The sequence below is a fragment of the Molossus molossus genome, unplaced genomic scaffold (genome assembly GCF_014108415.1).
Source record: "Molossus molossus isolate mMolMol1 unplaced genomic scaffold, mMolMol1.p scaffold_m16_p_11, whole genome shotgun sequence".
NCBI lineage: Eukaryota > Metazoa > Chordata > Mammalia > Chiroptera > Molossidae > Molossus > Molossus molossus.
Window position 1 is genome coordinate 62,747,936 of NW_023425346.1, and position 18,475 is coordinate 62,766,410.

At 35.4% G+C, this 18,475-nt stretch overlaps 1 protein-coding gene across 1 annotated transcript in view; it reads left to right on the forward strand.

The window, feature by feature from the left end:
* Positions 1–1,425: 1,425 nt before the first annotated feature.
* The window catches only part of COL5A2 (collagen type V alpha 2 chain), a 149,233-nt gene continuing 132,183 nt past the window's right edge, over positions 1,426–18,475 (forward strand). The window contains exon 1 of the mRNA XM_036254765.1: positions 1,426–1,757. Within this exon, the coding sequence (XP_036110658.1) occupies positions 1,661–1,757 (97 nt within the window). The 5' untranslated portion in view covers positions 1,426–1,660. The remainder of the gene's footprint in view (positions 1,758–18,475) is intronic.

Genomic DNA, 18,475 nt, shown 5'->3' on the forward strand with positions numbered 1-18,475 from the left:
GAAAAGTTAAAATAAGTGGTGCTGGGTTAGGGCTGCTTACTTGAAAAGTTGACCTCCTCTGGAATACCTCTCCAAAGATTCTAGTTCCAAAAATGGTTCTTGGATTTTGTCTATTAAGAAAAGTGATAATGATGTATTACTTACCTAATCTCACCCTATATTTTCTTCCTTTCTCTGAATTTCTACTGGGCTTAATGAACTTCACAATATTTATATACTTTGGCTCATATTTCTTTACTGTGTATTTCATTTCTTAGCATCTACATGTATTCCTTGAAGGCAGTGGGCATGCTTTTAACTTCTTTTGTGTCATTTTTCTCCCTCCCAGTGCTTAGCACAGTGCAGGATACCTGATCACTGCTGAGTAACTAGAAGCAGTTGACTCACCTGTATTATGTGGAATAGCCATTCTGACTCTAGGTGGACTCAAGGTAGCAAACGTATTAGATTTTGTCTGAGGTCATTAGAATCGTGGCATGAGTGTGGCACAGAAGTTCATGGATGTGGCTCTTAAAGGGCCTGTGCAACAGGGACTACCATATTCCTTGAAAAGCTTGTTTGGGGATAATAACACCACTATCTACTTTTGTGTAGCTCTTTGCAATTTGGAACTTAGTTAATAATATATTTCTCATTTTAGTGTCACTAAATCCCGTACACTAGTCAGGGCAAAGTCCTTGACTCAGATGAGAAAATTGGAGTGCACAGAGATAAAGGACTTTGTGTTTACAAAATTGGTGAGTGGCGGAGCTGATGTTTGAAGCAAGGCTTTCTTCATCCAAGTGCAGTGTGCTTCCCATTCCTTCACGCTAGCGTAGTAGACTATTTTTCTACATAATAAAACTCTCTGGGATCTGCAGATGTGTCCCCCTAAACAAGAGAGATGGAGAGATAATGAGAGGATCTTAATTCAAAGTATGATGTATTACAGATTTATTTGTCGAAAGCAGTTTCTCCACCTGGACTTTATCTGGGCACTGTTTTAATAGTCTCCTTCCAGAACCTAGGAAAAGAAACAGTCTGGCAAGGGGTCATGAATACTTCATCTTTAGTCAAAAGAAAGGGTTAAAATTCAATTCTTTGAAAGTTTAAGGTGGACAAGTGTCCTGAATTTCCTAGATGCCAAAAACTAGGCTGTATTTCCTCCCTAATGTCTTTTTCAGCTTATAGGGAAAAAGTTAAGGGGTGTGTGCGCCTGGGGGAAGGGTTAGGGAGCGGAGAATAAAGTCTCTTTCCTTCTAACAGTCTTTCTTAAAAGAAATAAAAGAGGAGAAATAAACGTTTGTTTCTGTGATTAAGCTCCATTATGTTTAAAACATAAATGAAATAGGGACAGTTTAAGGCACAGAGGCGCGTGTTCTGATTTGGTTGTTTACCATCAATCAGACCGTTGCTTGGCAGACACTGGATGGTTATGAGCCTGAACAAGCTGAAAAGGGGCAGGAAAAGAAGTGGAGGCAGCATTCTTCCTATTTAAAGCTGCATCGCTTGAAAAAAGTTCTCGCAGTCTGTGCTGGAGCTGGTGCTGAAAAAGGGGGTTTGCAGAGGCTGCCCTGGGGCTGGTGCTGAAAGAAGAGCCCGCAGTTGACTTCATGGTGCTACAATAACCTTAGAATCTACTTCTCACTCCCAGGAGGACCCACATGTCTAATATTTAGACATGATGGCAAACTGGGTGGAAGCAAGACCTCTCCTCATTCTTACTGTTTTATTAGTGCAATTTGTCTCAATAAAAGCCCAGGAAGAAGACGGGGATGGTGAGTTTGCCGTTTGCTTTGATTACGGTGTTTATTGCAAGGTTTGGGAAATAGGTGGAATGTTAAGCCTCAGGAAGAGCTTGAAGAGGAGGTTTTGGTTTGAAGTTGAGAAGGGGGCTGACAGCACCTGGAAGCGGCTTGGAAGACAATAGGGATGTTTGTAAGTTCGTAGCTTCTACATCTGCCGCTGGGGAGTACACTAGGAATATTTCTGGGAAAACCTCGGATAAGTCCTTTTGCTTGAATATGGAGAGGGAAAAGTTTAAAAGAAAAGAAGAATGCTTAAAACGGAACACTAAAGGCATTTTCAGTTAGAGGAATTCTGTTCTATGGGCTGGAGTTTTCAGAGCAAGGAAAAGTGGCAGCAGGCTGGGTAGGGTGGAGTCTTTTTTGTACGGAACTTCAGCTGCTTCATAAAATTCTTTGTTTAGTAAAACCTCTGCAGCCGCTCTGATAACTGATTTTTCTTTGTCTTTGGCTCCTTGTCTTTTTCTTTTTACAGACTTTCACTTCCTTCCCATTTTCATTTGTGATCTTAAAATCACTTTTGCTTATTGAGAGACAGTCTCCTTTCTTTCTCCATGACAGGCTGATAGAAGCCAGATTTCTTAAACAGTGGTATTTTCCCACCCTACTGACTTTATTATCAGGACAGTGGTGGTTCCCTGTTGGATGGCGGAAGGCAGGAAATCAGCATGCCTTATGTAATTTATTTGTCATTGAGTGTTTGTATGGACATTATTCTTTAAATACAAGCTTTTTATTATTTTATTTAAGACAAATCCTGCCTGGTTACTAAAGTTTTTTTCCTTTGCAATATGCATATATTAAGGTTGAATTATATGGTCTGGTTAAGTAAAAACGAATGGCTGCTATAGAATACAATAAAATATTTAAATTAGTGCTACTGATTATTAAATCCTTATTCTCCAGGGCTGAAATTTCAAATACAACATGCACTCTTTTATAATAAGGCATTTTAGATTTTCATATCTATTTAACATCAAACTTGAGCTTTTAAAATTTAGCACATTTATTAAACTTTTCTATGACTGTCTTTCATATCTATCTACCTACCTACCTACCTACCTGCTTCTGTGTATTTTTGCTCTAAAGATGTTTATAAAATTAACCTAGAGATCACAAGTTCTAAAAAACATTTAAAGTAAAAATAAAAATCTGGGTGAATACCCAACAATCTGTCCAGAGTCCCATAGAGGGGGCACTTTTCTAAAATCTTGAAATTTTTACATTACTTTTTATGTTTTAAAAATAAAGTAGTTTATAAAAGTTAAAAAACTATTGAGTTTTTTTGTAATGGTGTAGAAAACTTGCATTGTGTGGAAGGGTGGGGAAGATAATTGACTAGGAATTAGAGAAAAGGAGAAGAAACAATACAGAATATTGCAATAGAAATAGAAATTCTGATTATAAAAGGAACAGTTGACTCCCAGCCCCCACTGAGCAACCAACAACTTTAATTTAAAACAATACAGCTTTCTTTGTTAATATATTTTAAAATAAATAACTTTTATAGAGTATTAAAATACTTGGACATAAGAATAAACTAAAGGAATGTTTCACAAGATATACAAAATAGGCCTTATGTTAAAAAATTTCCCCAAATAGTTGTGATTATTCTGTAGGTATTTCTGAACAATGAGCAAAGTTTAATTTTTCTCCATAGTAATTTACATAAATGTTAGGAATGTGATGCTTTGTACAAAAATGTCTCCAACTCCACACCAATCCCTCTCCCCCCAGTAAAACCAAATAGCACAGAAACTGGAATTTCAAACATTAGATTTTACAGAAAAAGAGTAATTGCTTGCATGCATATTGCAAAAACTAAATTCCTCTGTCTTATTACTCAACCTAAGAGGATATATGTGATAAATTTCAATAGCAAAAGAAAGTAGTAATGGCTCTAATTAAAAGTAATATAGAAACAAATTTCAGAATCAGAGCTATATAACTTGTACTTACTTATCATACATATTTTGGTTTAAGTTACATTGTATGGATACTTGTCAATACTTTATTTTCCCTATTCAGGCTTGTCAGAAACTTAATAACAGTGTCAAGATTCTGAAACTCCATGTGATTTTAAGTTTGAGGAAGAGTTAACTAAGATACTTTAAACTAAAGAAATATCTAAGGCATGAATGCAAAACAAGTACATTTTTCCAGCTTTAGTTATAGTCAAGCCATATAATATGATTTTGACTTTGAGTACAATATGTCCCCTTGGAAATGTAGAGGCATGTTGTCACATGTAAGTAAATATTTACAAACATTTTTTTAAAGTCCTCAAGGTATATTTTCTCTTTATTTGACTGTGATTATTTACCAGAAATGTAAAACATAAGCATAATGTTAGCCTGATAGAAATACTTATGAGCGATGAGATTAAAGGAAGTAAATAAAGTTTTAGGCTTCTTAGACCAAAATCATTACTACTTCTAACTACATTTTAAGAACTAAATCGACTTTTTATATTTATAAGAACTGAAAGGAGAAAGTCTGAGAGTTGGACTAACTTTAATTGAAACTATTAAGTAACAGAAATTAGAGTTAAAATAACAAAATGAGCTTTTCATGAGTTTGTGTATTCATGTTTGCGGTAGTGGGGGTTGCTTTGAAAGGTTCCCCATTTGTTTTTTTTTTTTGTTCTTTGTAGGAGAAAATACTAGTGTATTTATAGTAATGTTTATATTCCTAAATAAAGGTCTAAATCCTAATGAGCTATTTACATTCTTATTATTAAAAGTAGCTATCCTTAATCTTAGAAAATAATACTTGCTATCATTCACTGATGTCAACAACAGAGGAGCAATGGTGAGAAGGGGAGGTGCAGAAATGTACTATTTTATTTCCAGAAACTATAACCCCTAATGCTTTTCAGAGGCCAGACAGGTAACATAAATAAATAAAGCAAGCATGCGTTTGTATATTAGCAGGGGATGATGGGCCTGTGAAGAAATGAAGATGCATGCCCACTTTAAGGCATTTGAAACTAACATTTTCAGAAAGCATTGTATAAGCCAAATGCAATATATCTGAATGCCAAGTCTGGCTCATGGACCATAAATGTGCAGCCCTCTTGTTGCAACTGATGTCCTGGACACACGCCAACTTGTGATTACTATGAGATGAGAAGCTCATAATCCTTTCTATATCATGGTCTCCTAAATTTTTATTCTGTGTGTTTTGCCATTTATTTCATCGTTAAAATACCAATGTATAGAGCGAATGCTTAACACAGCAATATTTGGATGGGATCGTTTTAGAGGTAGAGAATATGAATATATAGCTGAAGATACTTGTTCACTCATAAATGGTTTTAGACTCGTTACTATTGAAACAGAGACTTTGGATCATATAATACATATACACTTTTCTTTGATAGTAGATATTTTAATCTAGGGTCAGCTGCATATAGCAGAATGCAATAGTTTAAACAACAAAAACGGTGTTGTTTTTTCTTAATATGAAAGAAACTTTTAGTTAGATAGTGAAAGGCTGGTATATTGGTTCTACAAAGTCATCAGGGATTCAGTCTTTTATAGCTCCCTACTCTGAAATCCCTAGGGTAAAATCTTGGTGTTATGGTCCAATGGCTGCTGGAGCTCCAGCCATTACATTTACTTTCCAGTCAAAGGCAGTAATCTCTTCAGTTTTAGTGGAGATTATTAAATCTTCATACCATTTCAACTTACTTGTAGTTGGCCTGAATTTAGTCACATGGTTACACAAAGCTACAAGGGAAGCTAGGAAATGTAGTCTTTTAGCTGGGTAACACTGGCAATGTACTCTACTAAATAGAGTTATGTATGTTTTACAGGATGTAAAAGGGAGAATAGCTATTAGGAAGCAGCTATAGTCTTGACCACAATGAGTGTAAGTGTTAGCCACTTTCAGTGGAATAGATAGATCTGGTTTTAAAGGACAGAATATAATTGGGTGACCAGATCTACCCTTGTTATTGTTCACTCCTGATTAGACTACAAAGCTAAGAACACTGAATGGCACTAAAATATTACGTAACAATTCTTTGTTTTCTTATTATCATCAGATCAATTTAGAAGTACTTATAACTTTGATTTAAACTAAAGTGAGGCTTTCTTTTGAAGAATATCTCTGAGACGAGAGAGAGAGAGAGAGAGAGAGAGAGAGAGAGAGAGAGAGAGAGAGAGAATGCTCTGTTTTTGTTGACAAACACAATGTATATTTGACCATGACTCTAGGTTAGTTGGCAAGCAATCCACAAGTAAGTATTCAGCAGGCACATAAAGGATCACCTGAAGAGCTCGTTACTACGTTACTAATGTAGATTCCAGACTCCCTCCTTTTCAAATATCCTGATTTAGTAGATTTTGATGGGGTTTGGAAAGCTTTTTAGTTGACACTGATTTATGTTGGTGAACCCACTGTTTTAAATCTGGCTAATATGCTTTTGACCTTGATGTGGATCAGTTGGCTTCTTGTTCCAAGGCCATACACTGTGACTTGGGTAATAACTTGCTATTCTAATTATCCCTTTCACTTATATGGGTACCTAATTAAAGTTTGCAGATAAACCATTGCACATTCACCGTCATTTCTGGAAAAATAACTCAAGGCCCAAATCTTCCTCTTTGTGGGGTAGGTGAATCATTGTATGCAATGGACACAAGTTATTCAAACTTATTCCCTGGGTGAATATATAATTTTCATTTATACTCTTTTCTCGATTTTACTTCTTGGTCTTCACGCTTTCAGCACTGTCACTGCAGGCATGAAATTCATTGTGTTAGTCATTCTAGAAGAGCACATATGCAGGGTGTGAGGTAAAAACAGAAAGAAAAAGCTTTGTTTTGAGGATCTGGGATTTAGAAGATTAGAGTCATATTAATCCATGACCACAGAATGAAATACATTTAAAAAATTTTTTTATTTATTAATTTGTTTTTGTTACAGATGTTTCTCATTTTCCTCCCAATGAAATACATTTTTTTTTTTTTTTTGGTACGTGCCCCTAGCTGGAATCGAACCCAAGATTCTCTGGTCCACAGGCTGATGTTTCAACCACTGAGCCAAACAGGCCAGGGCTGAAATACATTTTTTAATTCGATAGTTCGCTCTTATGTGAAGGATAATTCATGCATCATCACTTGGCCTTATATGACATTCATAAAATGTTTAAAAATGGGTCAATTTTTGAGCTAGTGTTTTTTGCTCTTAGATCACTAAACCCTTTGAAAGAAATCAGGGAGATTCTATCTTTTACTGAATATATTCTCTAAGGAACAGTGTATTAAGGAAATTATAATAGCATAAGATTTTATTTACCCACATGTTGCCTTTTACAGAGAAGAGAGTAATGCTAATATCAATAAATTAATATCAATATATAATGAAACTTTGTCCCTAAAGCTTTCTGGTTTAATGTTTAAACTCAAAAATGTTTATATGCTGTTTTAAAGGTTTAGATGTAGGAAGGAGAAAAGATAGTCACAGTTCTTTTTCTCTTTTCCTTTTTGGGTGTCTGCTCAGTCAGAATTATAAATTCAGTTTCAAGATGACAACAGACTGTATTCTTGGTGGAAACATTTTTCACAACATAAGCATCAAAGTCTTGTTGTAGTCTTTACATTTTAGTAAGTGAAGTAAGCCCCAGTTCAGCCATCACTGGGACAGCACATGGATTCTGGTCCTTCCCTGTTATTCAGTGGTTTTCCAACCTGCAAAGTCCTTTAACTTCACTGAGGCTTTGGGTCCTCATCTGAAATTGGGGAAATTGCACACAACCCTGTCAATCTGAGGAGACTTTTGGGAAGGTCATTTGGGAACTTTACCTGAAGGTAATTTTAGACCACTTACACGAGACACTGGAAGTGATGTCACAATCTGGTTTCAGTCATCACAAACCTTAGTGGTCTATTTTTTACTTTCACCAAATCTTTGAATTTATTTGGAAGGGCCTTCTGGATTTGTTCTGTATTTTGTTCATTCTCTATCTTTTGGGGGAACTTACAGCATCAATCATGCTCTCTTTTTTATAACTTCAACCATTTCTTTTCTATGTATTCTTTCCCCTTAGCCCATAAACAAACTCAGCTCTCTCCCAGGGCCTGATTCCCACCTTCTATTCTTAGCTCACTGCTTTAGAAGAGTAGTATAGTTTTCTGTCTTCCTCCATGCCCTCACTCATTCCATGGAACTCTGATTTATGCTCTCCTTCATTCTAATCTGCTCTAGTAAGATGAAGGCTGAATTGTGTGATGTTCCAGTGGGCCACTCTTACCTCTTATTAGGCTTTTCTCCTTTATTTGATAATATTGACCACTCTGAAGGTTTTCCCTCTCCCTACCTGATCTTTCTCTCTCAACTTTATCCTCCTATATCCCTTACTAGCACTTTGTTTCATAATAGAATCTAGTTAACTGAGCCTCTCTGTATATTCTCTTCCTATATTATCTAGGAATCTCACTCTCAGGCTTTTGCTTAACAGCTAATACCCAACTTCCCACTGAATGGGCCATAACCACTTCAGGTTCAGGGTATCCTCTTTCTTATGTAGTCCTTATATCAGTTAATGGCAACATCATCCTACATGGTCATTCAAGCAAAAATTCTAATCAGTCACAAGATTCTACCATTTTACCTGCTAAATATTTTTCAGATATACCTCCTATCCCCCTCTACGACAAAGGTCTAGGTTCTTGCACTCATCATGATTGCAGTATTACTTCAATAACACCTAAATTTATCTCCTTGCCCCCCATGTGGCCACTTCCACCTGCACATAAATAGACCTCCTCTTTGCCACTGTGATATATAACTAAAACCTGATCATGCCATTACCTTTCTTAAAACCTTCATTGGCTTCCATAACTTGAAGAAAAAGTAATGTTCAAGCTGCTAATCATGGTATATGAGACCTTCCATGATCTGGCCCATTTCTAGAATTTTAGTCACATTAGCTGTTATCCTCTGCCTCAAAGTGAGTAATTGCTTATAGTTCCCAACTCCCCCCCCCCACTTTTCTATTTTTTAACTCCTGATTTCCGTGTTGTACTTCATGACATGAATTTATTTTATGTATTAGGTACATAATAGCTATTCCATGCATATATGCCAAATAAATATTATTTTTAAAAATCTAAAGAAATCTTTCCACTCTTTATTCATTCAAATATGAGTGAACAGATTTCACATTCAGGTTTTGTAAATTATATTTGCATATTCTTGGGTAATTTTTTAATTTCTCTCTTCTTAGTTTTTTTCATCTGTAAAATTGAAATAATAATATTTATCTTAAATAATTATCATGAAGATTAGCATGTATATAAATCACCTGCATAGTAGTATGGCTTCCAACAAATAGTAGGCACTCATCAGTCTATAGTTGAGATCATTACTCCATTACTATTTAATAATATAGCAATTAAAATATATGCTTATTAGGTGATTATGAGAATCAAAATGTTAGATGTTATAAATAATAAAAAACTTTTGCCCTCAAAGAGATTACATTTTAATGTAAAACTTAAAATGCAAATTTTATCTACTATTCTATTATGGTTATTTGGACAATGCATCAATATTTTTATCAAATACTAAATGCATTATATTTTAAGCCCATTGAAAAAGTGTTTTAGTCAAATAGAAGAGTTTTATTGTATTGTCTCCTTGTGTATGTTTACTCCTGGAAAAAACAAAAGAAACAAGAACCTCTTTCCATTGGAGACTTTCTAATGGCCATCTGATTTGCAACATCAGTCCCCCTGTCCTGTTTCATACCCCACACACATTTCACTCTCTGCGATTGTTCCAGTGTGTGAGCAAGCCATCCATTCCATGCCCCAGTGCTACCTCACGCCTGTTTACCAGCTCTGTCTGTCTCAGAGTTTATTCTGAAAATATGATAGTCATAAAAGTCTCTAATAAAAATTGGAAGCTTATTTTCCACACCGCATTGCTCTGGGTTGCATTTGGAACTGGAGGAATTGCTTCACTGCACAGGATTTACAAGGCAGCTCTCAGGATTATTTGGATACAGTAGTCGGGGTGACCATCTTTTCCCAGACTTTGCAGCAAGTCTCTTCATTTCCCAAAGGCTTCTGGTTTCTCTATGCCTGTCACTCCCAGGAAAGTTTCATGAAACTGACTCCAGAAAGCAGAAACTGATGTAGAATGTAGGCACATTATTCATACTCAGACTTGCCTTACTTGATTGCACTTTTCTTTCTTTTCAGTTTTTAAACTTCAACAAAATAATGGGTTTGACTTAGAAGGAGGTATACACATGGCATTCTACCGGATAATTTGCAGCTATGAATTCCTTTAATTAAGTCTTTGTTGTTCAATATGATTGTTCTGTGGCCATCAGCTTTATATTTTTTCATTTTGAAATTCTAAAAATATGTGTGGTTCCTGTAGCAAATACAATGTATTTGTAGAGATTTAATATTTTTCTTGATTTTAAATAGCAGTTATATGCTTATTATTTGCTACTGAAGTAGACGAATCTATCAGATTCATTCATGCTAGTTTGAAAATATTTTTAAGCCTTTTCTTATTCATTTGTTTTCTGAGCTTTATATTGAACAAATGATTAAGTTACAATTTAATTCAGGACATCATGTTTCCCATGTTACTGCTAAAATTTTAGCTAGAATTTCTGGAAGGATGAACTGGTGGACAGTGAGTTTAAGATATACTACCAAAAAAAAAAAAAGTTCCTAGTTTTCTGGTCTTTGGCTACAAACCAAAACCTCTGAAGTTTTATAGTTTCTTTTGAGAGGGCAGAAGGGCACTGGCTATTCCAAGGCAAATGAGTGATTCTGATACAAGAATTTTCTTTTACTTGAGTTTGTACTGGAAAAAAAAAGACCTGGGGCCAATGAAGTAAGAACAACTGGACATTCCGTTAGGGAGCTTGTGTTCAAGGCTTAAGGTGCTGTAAGTGTGTAAGATGTTTTACTGAGAGTTCATAAAAAGTTCTCACTTCTTTTTCCAACCTTTCTCTATTTCCCCTTAAATCTTCATCTTTACTGGTTGGATTAGACAAGTGTGTGCTTGTGATTTTATTTTTCTATTTCAAGTATAGTAAAACTGAACTGAATTTGGCTGATAAATAACTAATATATTTCTGAACCAATGGAGTTCTCATTAGGCTGGGAAGATTTCAGTAAACTTAGATCCATTTGTTTTCTTAAAAAAAAAATGTAGGGTAATTCCTTTGTGTAAAAAGCAAGACAAAATTGAAACAGAATTAGTCCATAGAGATAAATCAGTGCATCCATTCAAAGTGCCACTGGCAGTGTTTGTGTTGTGGTACATGAAGGATGATGTAGTAAAATTAAATTAGTATTTTAAAATTATAATTAAAATCATATTTTAATGATATTTTGGTATATCCAGCATATAAATATGTTCTATAAACTTGACAGAGGAACACTTTGCAAGCTACCTTGTATCCCTTTCTCATCTGTCCCAGGAAGGCAATTTTGCTAAAGCCCTCGGAGGATGAGCAGGTCCAGTTCTAGGAAAACAATTTTAAAATATATTATTTTATTTTATTTTTTCAAAGAAATATGCTTTCAACCTCCTTTCTGTTTTAAGGAAAGGCATTCAAGATTCTGCTGAGAATCAGGGTCTCACACTGTAGCTCTACCTGGATGTCACCCTCCCCAATTAAAAAAAAAAAATTACAGACTTTCCTTCTACCCTGACCTACTATCAAAACATACCTGTTTGGTGTCCTCTTCTTTTCTATTCTATAGGGAACTAGTATAAAACACATGCCCCTTCTAGTTATTATTCTCATGCACAGTTCTGATAATTTTACTCTCTTGTAATGTGAGCTTGTTATATGGTAGTTTACCTTTTACGATCTTTTCTTCAATATTCCCTGGCCATCAGTATTAGCTGACATTGGTAGATCAAACTCAGCTGTCATAGGCATTCTGCCCTTGTCCATGAAAGGTTCCACAATCCAAACATTAGAATCACTTCAAATCAATTTTAGTAGAAACTGAAAGTTGCCTAAGTATAATCAAAATGGAAATTTGTCCACCAGATTCCCACAGTTTCTGAAGAGGACTTTTGAGTCTCCAGGATAGAAGTCTATGATTGTGCATTATATGAAAGGCATACATGCATGGAAAGATGGATTTTCTGTGGGTGCACAAGGATTCCAATGAAGAGTCGTCTCATTGAAATACACTAAAATGTAAGGCTCCAAGTTAACCTGAGGCTCCATACCTACATCATGTTTTGTGAGATTTATTTAGAGAATTTCAAAGAGGTTAGGGAAGTTTGTAATATCTCTTAAATGTAGTTCTTTGGTTCCACTAGTCTTTTAAAACACTATATTCTTAAAACACAGTCATTTAAAAATAAATTAATTAATAAACCCTACCACTACTATCTCTATTCTTTTGAGCTAATAGCATATGCTGACAATGAGGTCTGTAGGCAGTAGGAACAGGACATTGTCTCATAGTGAGATCTTTTTGATCCTGGGAAATTCTTTTCAATTCTCAGCTATTATAATTTTTTTACACTTAGAGCCTTTAACAGTGGACATTTTCTACATTTAGAACTTCTCCTTTTTCATTTACTTTCAGCAAGCAATTAACAGAGCATATGTCTTTGGAGTCTCACATTTGAGTCCTGTCATTGCCATCTGCAACCTTGTGACCTTGAGCAAGTTACCGATCTTGAGATTCAGTTTTCTCATCTGCACATTGAAGAATTAAATGAAAATTCTTGGCACTTTATAGCAATAAATAAAGGTGGATATTATTCTTAGTTTTAGGATGGATTCCCAGTTACTAGGTTTGATAGGAAAAAGTATGGGAGCAGCAAGTCCTAGGTACCTGGGCAGAACAGAGGGTAGTGGGGAGAGGTATAATTGAGATATTCGAAATTACGATAACACATTTTCATCTTATGTTTTTCCTTTGGGCCAGGCCTGTGCTCAACTCTTGATTATTCACAAAGCAAGTCAGGAAAAGCAAAATGGTAAAAACCCTGGAACTTATATTTTAGTATTAGGATGCATTTCACAAACTTGACAGTACATATGCTCATTAAATTTTATCTTTTTTCCCCCTAATATAATGATTTTGGCAATTGTTTGCACATTTGTTTCAGGTAGAGTTGTTCAAGAAAAGTAAAATTGTGCTCAATGCATAAAATATTTGTTTATTTTCCTGATATGTTACTGGTGTCAAGATGGAATTATTTGAACCCTAGGCAATGTTTTTGTGAGGGATGGCATGCATCTGCACCTGGGTGGTCCCTGAAGAGTAAGGAGCTTCTGTGAACTCACTCAACTTCTCCTAACTCAACATGGCAACAGAGGCCAGAGAGCACTGACCCTGAGTCAGGCAACTGCGATAAAGTCCCGACTCTTACCTTATACATTTCTTATAAATGCAATGTGTTGGGCCTTAATTTTCTCATTTATAAATGAGAAATAATACTCTTTGTTTTAATGTTTCACAGATGCAAAATAAGTAATTCATAATATCTGTGTCAGCTAGAAAGGCCTATATAAAGGCAGTGTTATTTTAGCATAAATTTACTGTGGTGAATAGTCAGCTGAATGCAAAACAAATGCTTTAAATAAATGATAATGTTAATCCCAAGGAATATACAACTTCATAAAAATGAAAGAAAGCAAAGTTATTATTTTTTTTACTTTGAATTGAGAAAAGTAAAATACCCTGCTTATATAACTGTTTAGAAACTTCCCAAAGCCCCCAAATAGGAATTAAATAGGAAAAAATAAGAACAGAGGCTTTGACTTGAGGATAAATAGAACAGATGGAAAAACAAAATGTTATTTTTTCTAATATAACTGGACTGTACATTCTCTCTATAAGCAAAAATGTAGCTTCCTGGCAGAAGGCTAAATCCACTGTTATTACTTTTTCTCTATTCATCTCTCCTCAGGAAGCCTGTCTCGGAATCAAAGTTAAGCTCTAAGGGCCTGTTTGTAGCATGGTATCCTTTTTCTTGGGTCAGAAGGTGACTTTGAGCTAGAAATTTAAACTGGTGACAAATATCCACAACAATCTGAGCCAAGTGTTTAGACAAAGGTTCCATCATCCCTCAGGCCTGTCTACTCTGGTATATTTTAAGACTGTGTACTTGTACTGAGAGAACCATGCAGTTAAAGAGATGAGGGCCTCAACTAAATAGACTGTTACTTTCTTTCATGAATGAATTGTTGAAATAATTTTAAAGAAAAGCTTCTAAATTAAAACTGGACCAAGATACAGGAAATCAGCATTCTAATTGCAGCTCTATCATGAACTAACTTGGTATTTTGTGGAGTGACTTAAATTCTCTGGGCTTCAGTCTCTTCCTTTGTGAAACCTGTGATATATTATTCAGGGCCATTTCCTGCTCTGAAAATCTGTGACTGTAGATGGTCCACATAAGTGTACTTCACACAGGTCAGATCTGTGCTGTCCTACCGTGAAGAATCTCATGTACATGCTCTGGTAGATTGAGGCATCTCTGTATGTTGTAAGATTCTATACTTTTAATTTAGGATTTGAAGTTTTGATCTAGGTTTCTACAGGTTATTTATCTATCATTCATTTAAGGAACATAACTCCCCACTTATAACTTTATAAAACAATCTGCTTTCAACCAGTGACTTTGCAACAAAATTTTCAGACACTGTTGTAAAAGAAGATTGTGAAAAAAGAATTCACAATAATCTGGTGAAAAGTTTTGTAGATTTCAGATGAATTTTGAACTTTCCAATTACAGAGAAAATAGGTAAATGCATCAGTGTTGTGTTACACCATTACAACCACAGGACTCAATGTTCTCTATATGTTTTTCGGTGGAATGTGTGGTCAGAATTTAGCAGTATACCAGACTCTTGCCCATATAGCTGATTTGTTTTTGCAGTGGAGACACTGCTTACTTTTTCTGACAACCCACTGAACCTAACAAACTGCTATTCTATCCAGCCTTAAAAAAAGAAAAGGAAGAATTGAGAGTTTATGGGCTTTTACCTGAGGAGTAGATAATGAGATTGTCATACTTGTTCTTGATTCCTTATTTTATACTTGTTCTTGAGTACTTATTTTTCTTTACAATAATGCTTGTTGGGAGATATGTATGTGTTTATCTGAATATTCAGATGTTTTAATTTGTTCCATTGATATTTCTTGAGCACAGAACTTTCTGGAGCATACTGCTTGTCCTCTTTCCCCCCCACCCCCCAGGGAAGATGAGACTCCATTCCCATGTTTCCTTTCCCAATTTCACTCCTTCACTAATACTGACTGAGCCCTCTAAACATTTATGCCCCCAAATACTGCTAAAATTTTACTCTCAGGCATTCTGGGCAGAAAACAGCCTCCTCCTCCCCCCCTTTTAAAGTATCTTTACAAGAAGTATGTGTGTCTAATCCAGGTACATAAAACAATTAGATTTAAAACCTGACTAAAATTTTAAAAAGTACTCACAAATACTCACATCCATGTTCAAAGTAGAGATGCCATGGAGAAAGCTATCAGGTTCTGGATTAATTTACTCTTTAATAAGTGAGATATACTTGGCCATTTTAAGGCACTTGACAATAACTTTCTTCTTCAGGGAATATAAATCCCATTCTATCCTCAAAAGCCATTTTTATTTATTTATTATTATTATTTTTAAAAGTGTGTTAGTAAAATTAGAATTTGCTTCAGATGATTTTGAAAATTTCACTTTTTATTAAAAGAAATAATACTCTGAGTTCAAGTGATGGTGATTTCAATTTGCTTTTCTCTATAGAGGAGGATATCCCCATTATACAACCTATGGGCAGTCATTTCCACTTCTTCATTATTCATTAATTCAGTCAATATTTACTGAATACCTATTGTTTACCAGGCACTTTACTGGACGATACAGAAGCAAATATATAATCTTTGCCCTGAAGGAGCTAATTGTCTAACAGGACAAATAAAATCAAGGACTATGTCTGGTCTGTGCTGTGATGGAAGCAGCAGGAGACACAAGGGAGCACCAGAAGACGTTCTGCCGTAAACTGCCTGAGAGGTGGAGGGCTTGGATGAGAGGTGTGTGTGGGGTGTCTCAGAGAAGGAATGCCTGAGCAGTCATTCCCCTGCATTCACTCCATTATTTCCTTTATCTGTGTGCCTTCCCTCCTTTGCACATCCAGATCCTTCACATCATCATCAGGTTTGGTGTGCCTCCTCTTTGAAACCTTTTTGATTATCCCCAGACATCTTTCCACTTCCTATGACACATTTAGCACTTAATGGAACCTTTTTTTTTTTTTTTTTTGCATTTTCACTTATTAATAAATGTCGTTGATCTCTTAGTTATATCATGTGATATAACTAAGAGTAAAGAGCATCCCTCAAACCCAAGAAAGTCAGATATAGATCCCGTGTGTTGCATATAGTAGGTACTCAATATATGTGATTAGTAATTCAAGCAAAATCTTTTCTCTTGGTGGCTTAAAATCAAGAGCCATTTCTATGTTAATTAACAGGTTGTTGCCTAATTACATTACTCAATCTTGCCTAAGTTTTTATATACATAGCAGCAAACTTAAAAAAATGAAATCAAGTTTATGTATAGGTTAGCTATATTTAGTGTACTTTTATGGAAAGCCTTGTAAAATACTTACTTCAGAGCACACTGATTAGCTACTAAGTAGAAACAAAAGTTAATTTTATAACTTACCTATTTTACTTATAGTGACTTTAGTCAAACTATAGGGACACAAGATGATTAATACACTGTCCTGTATTTAAGAGGCATCTGTACTGAGGGGAATCAACATATGAGCAAATAACTAAAATACAATATAATAAATATGATGAGAAATAATGGTATAGAAGTATCCGACTCACTTGTGAGAGCAAGGTTTGGTGTCTTGGAGACAGACCTAAAACATAAAGGATAAATGTATGGTAACCAGCAGGAAGAAGACAAGAGATGCCATTCAGATTGGAAAAAATACACAAAGAAATACTCAGAAGTATTAATTAGCATTGTTTTGCAGAAAACTGCAACTACTTTAATGTCTTGAAGCATAGAACAAAGGTAGGATGATTTTACTTTTTATTAGAAACTTGATTTTGGGGGGGGACAATTTATTGATTGATAATTTATAAATTCAGTATTTAACAGTAGAAGAGATGGCAGGTAAAGACTATTTTTTCCCCTTTACCTATCCATTAAAAGGCTGAGTTGTGAAGGGAAGAAGAGATAAAGGACCAAAGTTGGGATAAAAGGTAGTGTCAAGTGAGGAATTTTGTTTTTAGATGACAGGATAGGATGTTTATAGGCTGAAAGTGTCCCATGGAGAGGGAGATGTTGAAGACAGAGAAGGAAAGGGCAATAAAAATTAATTAGGATATAGAAAGGCACAATGTTGAGCATAAACATAGAGGGGTTAACCTCAGAAAGGAGACTAGATGTTCTGTCTTTGACACTGGGTTCAAGGAAGCAAAGATGTAGTTGTAACTTCAGGTGAACATGATATATTTCGGGTACAAGGGGTGGCAGTGAGAGGTTGTAAAAGTTCATGGCTAAGTATATCAACATTTTTATTGCCCCAATTATTTTAATGCATCAATTTTAATTAAATGAATAATTTAATCAATTTTACTTAATCAATTAAATTACATATACTGGGATGTCTTTGAGACCAACTATTCTACTTATTGTTCTGTTTGTACTTACGTGCTTTGAAGATTAAGTTATTTATAAATCGGTTATTGGCAATGTTGGTTACATAGCAAACTGTTGTTCAAAATGATCTTGCATCATGATACATAGTATTTCTTTTTCCAACGGGGCAATGCACTGTTCTTTTGGATAGTCATCTTCAACCTTCCATCAGTTTGTAATACTCGTTCATTCACCTCCCCCCCCCACCCCACCTCCACCAGCTGTTACCAAATCACTAAATAAAAAGAGATTCAATTTCTCAGAGGCAAGGCTAAGGTTTTCTGTGCTGGCCAGTGTTCTATATTCAGTTGACATTTATTTGTTGAGTTTTCTGCCTCTATAAATAATAATACCACACTTTATCTAAATAGGATTCTATGGTTCACTCATTAGTTGCATGCATAAAACCTAAGAACTGTGCCCTGGCCCGTTTGGCTCAGTGGTTAGAGTGTCAGCTTGCGGTCCCGAGAGACCCAGGTTCGATTCCTGCTAAGGGCCTGTACCTCCGTTGCGGTTTATCCCCGACCCTGGTTGTGGTCTTGCGGAAGGCAGCCACTCGATGTGTCCCTTTCATGTGGATGTCTCCCCCCCCCATTCTATCTGACCAAAAAAATGGAAAAATGTTCTTGGGTAAGGATGAAAAAACAAAAAATAAAAACCTAAGAACCTTAATTTATAGATAAGGAAACTGAGACTCACAAGAGAGAAATGATGCAGTGGATGTTGGACAGAACTACAGAAGCTCAGTTTTTTAGCTCCCAATCCACAGCTCTTTCAATTGTATCTTAAAAAGAGGACAAAAGCAAAAGAGAAAGATAATTTTAGTCACCAAGAAAAGCACTCCATACTGTATGAAAATCATTTTTGTTCAGTGCTGCATTCTTAGAGACCTCTGTGAGACCAAACCTTTGGAAGACAATAATTAAGAAAACTGTAATTCAATCTTGTAGAAGCTTAGATTAAAAAAAAAAAAAAAATTTTTTTTAGACCTGGAATTTGTGGATTATCAT